This window comes from Pelophylax lessonae, assembly GCF_965119305.1.
Source record: "Pelophylax lessonae genome assembly, chromosome: 1".
NCBI lineage: Eukaryota > Metazoa > Chordata > Amphibia > Anura > Ranidae > Pelophylax > Pelophylax lessonae.
In genome coordinates this window covers 703717340-703725619 of record NC_138768.1, presented here as the reverse complement: position 1 = coordinate 703725619, position 8280 = coordinate 703717340, and the positions used below count along the sequence as shown (strand labels likewise).

The following is an 8280-nucleotide window of genomic DNA, read 5'->3' as shown; positions in this document are numbered from 1 at the left end:
ACAATTTTTTTTTCATAACTTTATTGTTCTTTTTGTCATTTTTTTTTCCTTTTTTTTAGGGGGGGCGGGGCCCTGGCGCCCCCTATGCATGGGCCGCCACTGTTGGTCAGAGACATTCACACCAGTGGCCTGCTGGAGGTAATTTTTTAGGGCTCTTGCAATGCTCATCCTCTTCCTTCATGCACAAAGCAGTAGAAACCGGTCCTGCTGATGGGTTAAGGACCGTCTACAGCACCGTCCAGCTCTCCTAGAGTAACTGCCTGTCTCCTGGAATCTCCTCCATGCTCTTTAGACTGTGCTGGGTGACACAGCAAACCTTCTGGCAATGGCACGTATTGATGTGCCATCCTGGAGGAGTTGGACTGCCTGTGCAATCTCTATAGGATCCAGGTATCACCTCATGCTACCAGTAGTGACACTGACCCTAACCAAATGCAAAACTAGTGAAAAACAGTTAGAAAAGATGAGTAGGGAAAAACATTTCTTTGGCCTCCACCTGTAAAACCATTCCTGTTTTGGAGGTCATCTCATTGTTGCCCTTCTAGTGCACCTGTTGTTAATTTCATTAACACCAAAGCAGCTGAAACTGATTAACAACACCTTCTGCTACTTACCTAACAAGATCAATATCCTAGGAGTTTAATTGACTTGATGCTATACTCTGATTCAAAGGTGTTCCTTTCATTTTTTTGAGCAGTTTGTTTATGAGCAAGATCAGGAGTGAATCTTATATCCCTAAAGTACATTTGTTACTTTCTTATAAAGTTGGTGAGTGAGCGCTTCAAGGGGCAAGGCGCTGACAATCACTTGTATGCAATATTGGTGGGGCACAGCCACATTTCATTTGGCAAATTAAGGACTATGATGTGAGTTTTTAGGAATGTATCACTGTATGGACTTTGAATACTGTGCACAGACTTTCCATCTGTGTCATATTCTGTATATCACTTAATTTTTTGGTTTTGGATATAGTGTGTGCATGGAGTCATTCATAATTTCATATGTACTAGGTCACTATTTGAATAGCACTTACACTATATTACACGCACACAGTGGCGTAGCGTGGGCTGTCAGCGCCCGGGGCAAGGCAAGTAATTTGCGCCCCCTAACCTGCGGACTTTTAGTACTCCCCGAGTCCCTTCCTACAATAGTACTGACCAGCCTGATTCCTATACTGACCTACCAGTCCACTACACTAACATACATGATTCCTGTACTGGCCACTACACTGACCTACCTGTCAATGACACTGACCCTTACAATGACCTACCTGATTCCTACCTGACCACTACACTGCCCACTACACTACACTACACTGCCCACTACACTGCCCACTACACAGAGGATACCACCGCGTCATTGAGCCCTTACAGGGGGCGGGTCGGGGAGGATTGTGAGAGCTTAGAGGAGGCGGGACGGAGGCACATGCAGGGCTGACTTAGAAGACGGCGAGGCAGGCTCCAGAAGCGAGGCGGGGCTCTGCCACTGGCCAGCCCCGCTGCAGCACATGACAATGTTGGCCCAATCACAGGGCGCCGACCGGCCATCGTTTAGCCTGAAGATGGCTGGGGCTGAAGTGACACGCTAGGAAGAATTTTTAAAGTTTGCTAGAGTGACACTGGCGTGGGATGCGCCCCCCCCAAATGTTGCGCCCGGTGCGGCCGCCCCCCCCTGCACCCCCCACGCTACGCCACTGCACGCACATGAACTTTAATAGCATCCCAGTCTTAGTCCGTAGGGTTCAATATTGAGTTGGCCCACCCTTTGCAGCTATAACAGCTTCAACTCTTCTGGGAAGGCTGTCCACAAGGTTTAGGGGTGTGGCTGTGGGAATGTTTGACCATTCTTCCAGAAGGACATTTGTCATGTCAGGCACTGATGTTGGAGAGAAGGCCTGGCTCACAGTCTCCGCTCGAATTCATCCTAAAGATGTTTTATTGGGTTGAGGTCAGGACTCCTTGCAGGCCAGTCAAGTTCCTCCACCCCAAGTACGCTCATCTATGTTTTATGAACCTTGCATTGTGTACTGGTCAAGATCATTCGGTGGAGGGGGGATTATGGTGTGGGGTTGTTTTTCAGGGGTTGGGCTTGTCCCCTTAGTTCTAGTGAAGAGATGCCTAAGGCGTAAGCATACCAAGACATTTTGGACAATTTCATGCTTCCAACTTTGTGGGAACAGTTTGGGCATGGCCACTTCCTGTTCCAACATGACTGCGCACTAGTGCAAAAAACAAGGTTCATAAAGACATGGATGAGCGAGTTTGGGTGGAGTAACTTGACTGGACTGTACAGAGTCCTGACCTCAACCCGATAGAACACCTTTGGGATGAACTAGAGGGCAGACTGTGAGCCAGGCCTTCTCTCCAACATCAGTGCCTGACCCCAAATGTCCTTATGAAAGAATGGTCAAACATTCCCATAGACACACTCCTAAACCTTGTGGACAGCCTTCCTAAAAGAGTTGAAGCTGTTATAGCTGCCATCTTAAACCCTTTGGACTAAGACTGGGGTGCCATTGAAGTTCTTGCGCGTATAAAGGCAGATGTCCCAATACTTTTGGTAATATAGTGTATATATCACATTCTGATTATTTATATTTATATGTGTATTTGTTTAATATTGTATCACTTATTATTAGATTATAGTGCTGCACCATTATATTCATTTAGTACATTTAATGGTTTGACAGTGGTTTAGAGCACATGCAACTGTGACCGTCACAGCATGTCCTGAATGTAAAGCCCCGTACACACGTACCGATGGTCGGCATACAAATGTTCCTCTTTTCTCCCCGGGATGTCGGTGTCTGCTGAAAAGTGCAAAGACAGCACAAGGACAGCACAAGAATTTTGTCCGCCGACTGCAGAAGTGATGTCATGTAATGGTTAACTTTCCCTGTGTTTTCTATTTTCTGAGCATGCCCAGTCTTGCAAATCTGCGGTCTGTCGGCCGAATTGTGTACTGACAGGCGAACAATCGTCCGTTCTGGTGTCGGCATACAAATATTTTCATGTTTGCACGAAAGACTTTTGTCCGCGGATTGTGCGCAGACATCTGTCGGAGGCACCATACTAACACGCGTACAATCGGCAGATCCTTCGTCCACCGACGTTTGTATGCCGACGATCGGTACGTGTGTACGGGCCTTAACTGTTTTGTAATTGATAAGTTTAGTTCCACTTTAAAGGTATTTTAAACCCCAAATCAAAAATATATATAGAAATACAGTATTATTCTGCACCTTTTCAGTTCCTGCATGTAGTGGTATTGGTTTTATTTTTTAGACTGTTTTCCTTTATTTTATCTGGTGACCCAGCCTGTAAGTTTGTTATTATTTTTTTTTTTTTTTTAAAGTTTCCTTTAACAGATCAAGCTATTGACTAAAAGTGGAAGTTAGAGGGTTGAGACACGCCATTTAACTGACAGGGGTGCTCACAATGGTCAGCTTTTACTTATTTATATAAAACCTTTATCCCAAAATGAAAAAAAAACTGTTGCTGTGACTGTCTAAAAATTGTTAGCTGGAGTTTGGTTTCAATTTTTTAGTCAACTGCATCTAAATCCTCATGGTGCATCTAGCACTACCCTCTCCCAAAATTGACAAAGCTGCTGTCCAAAGGTGTCTCCATTGTTTCTCCATAGAGTGGAACCACCCTGTTAATATCTATCCATTTTTTGCTGTCATGCATTTTTCCTTTTGCTTTTTAATATTCGTCTTTGCACATTTAAAAGTGTTCTCATGTGTTGTGCATTTTTGGTTTTAGCCAATGAAAAGGATTTTCCTGTAGTGACATCATGTGGGAATGTATCTCCCGGCTGAGCACACAGCAGGTCTCCAGGGGAGGTGCCTGTAATCACTAGATGACAAGCTACCATGTGCTTACCCACAACTAGTTGAACGTGCATTAAATAAAATGCATGTAAATGCAAAGTATGTGCATTTTAATTCACTTCCAAACACTTTAATGAGCCAGAGAACACATATACTGTAAACGGATCTAAAATTGGATAAGCCTCATTTTTTACAACACAGTGCACAGATGTGAATGGCCTCATCAAACCCAATGGGGTTTGACTTACTAAAACCGCTGCAAAATCTATTGCAGCGATGCATGGAAGTCAATCAGTTTCCAACTTCAGCTTGTTCAGTTAAAGCGTAACTCCACTTTTGTTGAGAAAAAAACATTCCTCTCTGGGTGATCTCTGTACATTACAAGGATTGTAGCAAACTTTGTTGCAGATTCCTACCTTTTGTTATTCTGAAGAAATCATTGTTTGTTCCTCTGTGCCTCTGTGCTGAGTGGGTCAAATGGGAGTGGTTTCACATTTATCTATCAGCTGTGCAGCTTCAGGGCTTCCACTAATGAGGAAAGCTGCTGGGTCTGCATCCCTTTAAACGTGTTCCTATTGGGAGTATCTCACCAAAGATGACATTTTTATTGCAGGGGATGCCAGAAATCTGACTTGCATCTTAAGCAGACTTCTGGGAAAATTGGTGAGCCAATCACACAAGCAGGACATGATGTTTCTGGGGTGTGGTCAGTACACAGCTCCAGGTAGCCATATTGCATTGCAATTTCAGAAAATTACAACAGCTGCAGATTGAAAAGGAAAGGTCGTTTTAATAACATTCAATTACAGTATGATTTGTGTCGCAATTGTATAAGCTATATTGTTTTTCTTCATTTGCTATTTGTTTTTCCCACGGAAGTGGAGTTACCCTTTAAGCTTTGACAAAAAAACCTGGAAGCTGATTGGTTTCTATGCAGAGCTGCACCAGATTTTACACTCTCAAGCTTGAGAGCCCTTTCACACTGAGGCGCTTTGCAATCACTTTGGTGCTAATAAAAAGTGCCAGGAAAGCTCACGAAAATCTATTCCCATTAAAATCAACGATTGCTTTCACACTGGGGCGGTGGCGCTGGCGGGGCAGTGAAAACAATCTGCAAGCAGCATCTTTGGAGCATGTTTGAAGTTCTGAAAGAAAACTCCTCAAAAATGCCCCTCTCCATTGAAATGAATCGGAAGCGCCTGAAAAGGGCTTCAAAAGTGCTTTAAAATGGTTCTTGAAGCAGTTTTTGGGTCATGTGTCCTTAAAAAGTGCCCCACTAATGCCAGAAAAGTGCTGCAAAAGCACTCAGCGTTTTATGGGCAGTTGTCAAGTGCCTCAGTGTGAAAGGGCTCTTAGGAAGTGAGCCCCAATGAGTATTTTTGACATGTGTTTTCATGCATTACACCACATGTGTCAAACACAAGGCCTGCGGGCCCAACCCGGCCCTCCAGGCCATTTCATGTGGCCCTCACACCTCTCCTGCAGCTGCAGAAGAGCTCTAGCCCCCCTCTGGTCCTCCTCTAGATCCTGTACTTTCTGCTTTCCAGCATTGCCTCCAGCTTCTTCCCAGCAGCAGCACAAGGCAATGGGGGTGCACTGTGATGTAAGGGAGGGTGGGGGACTCAACTTCTGATGGTGGAGAGGCTCTTGGCGTCTTATGTAAGGGTAGGGAATGCTCTGGATATCTAGTCCTATAGATACAACTGGCCCTTTCCAGGGCCATCATAATGCTGATGCGGCCCGCAATTAAACTGAGTTTGACACCCCTGCATTACACAATTCACATAAAACAGAAAGTTGTGAACCAGGCCACAGCATGTGTGTTACTGGCTGGATCACCAGGTAAAAATAAAAGGAAAAACCTAAAAAAAAAACTAAAAAAAGAAAATGAATACACCCACCTCATTTATAGATTGGTTAAGCTAGAATATAGCATTTTTGGTTTTATTAATGCTTTATATACTAGATAGGGTGTTTAAGTATTATATATTAATGATCTATTTCTTCAAGCAACAGGGTGGGTTGGCACATTGGTTATCTGGATGACAATCACACAAGAGCATAGTAAGCTGGCCATACATATATAGATTTTTGGAAAAGAATGTTTGTATGAACATTCATACGAAAATTCTTTGAAAATTCGATGAATGGACAAATGTCATTCAAAAATTGTCTTTTGCTTTTAACATTCAATTTCAAAATGAATGTAATTTCTGAGCAATAACCACATACACTGCCCGAAAATTAGTTGATCGAGAAAAGTTTTCTTTCCTACCCCTTTCAATTTTCCCATCACGGCAGTTGAAAACAGACATCGATTTGACCCCACTAACGATTAGAAAATCAAAGGAATTGTCTTTAAATGAAAATTTCTAAACAAAAATCTATACATGAATGGCCAGCATTAGTCCTTTGGTCACAGCCAGGGAAGGGACAAGGGGTGGGCAGGAGGGACAGTGTCCCTGGGTGCAGTGAAGAAAACAGACAAAAAATTGACACAGGGTGGTACACCCATTCTACAGCATGTATTAATAGTGGGGGAGGGGGCGCAATTCTGCATCCTTGCCCTGGGCTCTGGCTGACCCTGTCTCCATACTGGTCACAGCTGATCTTGCCATTGTGACAGCCTGCAGTGATAAAGCTATTACATTAGAAGAGAAAAAGAAGACATCCACTGTCTTTATTGCTCCCTACTGGAAACTCTGCTTTGTGATCACAGATATAAAGCCTAAGCAACAGATCAACAATACTGTCCAGACAGGTTCTCTCTGCTATATGAAGCACATCAATCAAGGCTGTATCTAGAGGATGATAGGTTCAAAGTAAAAAAAATGATGTATGCATACAAAATATGTGCAACAATTCTCAAGTAGTCCTATTAGCATGCTGATCAGGAACAGGGCACATGGGCAAACCTACACTTTTCTATCTATGAAACACTTAATTACAGATCTAGTTCGTGATCATGTAGGAAATAGTAAGTAAATCGAGATCCATGTATGAGAACTTTATTCCTGCATTCTATTACTAGGACCCACGTGTATAGTCAGGATAAAAGAGGTTACTACTGCCCTTTTATTCTGCCATCAAATGAGCTCCTTCTCTCATTGGCTGTTGTCTAACACGTCTGCATCCATCCTCTGCTCCATGGTCCATCCTCCAGCCAAAGCTCAGACACATTTCAGTGTATAGGAATGCACCGGACTCCACGCTTCTGCCTGCTCTTCATTCTCATTGTCCTTGCTGTGGATTTCGTGCCATTGATCAAATCTACAAGAGAAGCCCCCCATTCCTATAATAATCTCCTGTAGATGACGGCGGGGCTGACGTTTCATCGGGCTGATTGGGATTACCGGAACTCGATGTGAGCTGTCCGTGGTGCTGAACCCTGCGCCCCGCTCATTCCTATACTACCTGCTCCACTCATCTGTCACTTTCATGGTTTGCATCACACAGCCTATCACAAGCGACCATGGCAAGGATAAGATCTATCCTAACTGCTGTGTCCGGGTTCTACTTTCTGGGAAGCGGCACTTTTACTAAGGTAAGTGATCAGCTCTTATACCCATTACTGTATACCCATTACTTACCGCAGCACTGACTCTGCAACCTGTAGTCAGCACTGAAACTTCTACATGCATCTTTATTCATTCATTCATTCATTCATGTTATTTTTTTATTTTTATTTGAGGAATCGTTAGAGTGTGCACTGTGAGTGGCATTAGTAATATATTATATATATATAATATTTACATATTTATATGACCTTTAATGGTGTCAGTTCTCAAATGCCACCTCATTTGTGATTATGATTACAATTACAGTACAGTATTCGATTAAACATAGATTAAGTCAGATTTAAAGTTTGTTGTGGTTTATTCCATTCATTGTACTACATTGAGTTCAGGGCACTGTGATATACAGCAATGTTTCTGCAGCGATACAGGTATTGGTCATTTAGGGCATTTAGCATCTCTCTATCTCTTCTCTTTTTCTCAATCTCTCTCTGATCCCTCTCCCTTTCCCCTTTTTTTCTCTTTGTAACACACAATCTCTCTCTCTCTCTCTCTCTCTCTCTCTCTCTCTCTCATTCTCTCTCTCTCTCTTCTCTCTCTCTCTCTCTCTCTCTCTCTCTCTCTCTCTCTCTCTCCCAACCCCCCCCCGCCCTCTCTTACATTTTCTCTCACTCTCTCACACACTTTCTCAAATTCAAATTCAAATTCAAATTCAAATAAGCTTTATTGGCAGGACCAAGTACATTTTAGCATTGCCAAAGCAGTTTGGTTTGGGTGGGGGGGGGGGGTAATGGGGTAATTTCTCTCTCTATCTCTCTCTCCCCCCACTTTTCATTCTCTCTCCTTCCTTCCTCCTTCATTCTCTCTGTCCCCTTCTCTTTCTACCCATTTCTCTTTCTCTCTAAAACACACACACCATCTCTATCAATCTCT

At 43.3% G+C, this 8280-nt stretch overlaps 1 protein-coding gene across 1 annotated transcript in view; it reads left to right on the top strand.

The window, feature by feature from the left end:
* Window positions 1-7007: 7007 nt before the first annotated feature.
* Window positions 7008-8280, top strand: part of GLRA3 (glycine receptor alpha 3) — a 369294-nt gene continuing 368021 nt past the window's right edge. Inside the window, 2 exon segments of the mRNA XM_082269464.1 lie at window positions 7008-7349; window positions 7351-7376. Coding sequence (XP_082125590.1) covers window positions 7305-7349; window positions 7351-7376 — 71 coding nt within the window. The 5' untranslated portion in view covers window positions 7008-7304.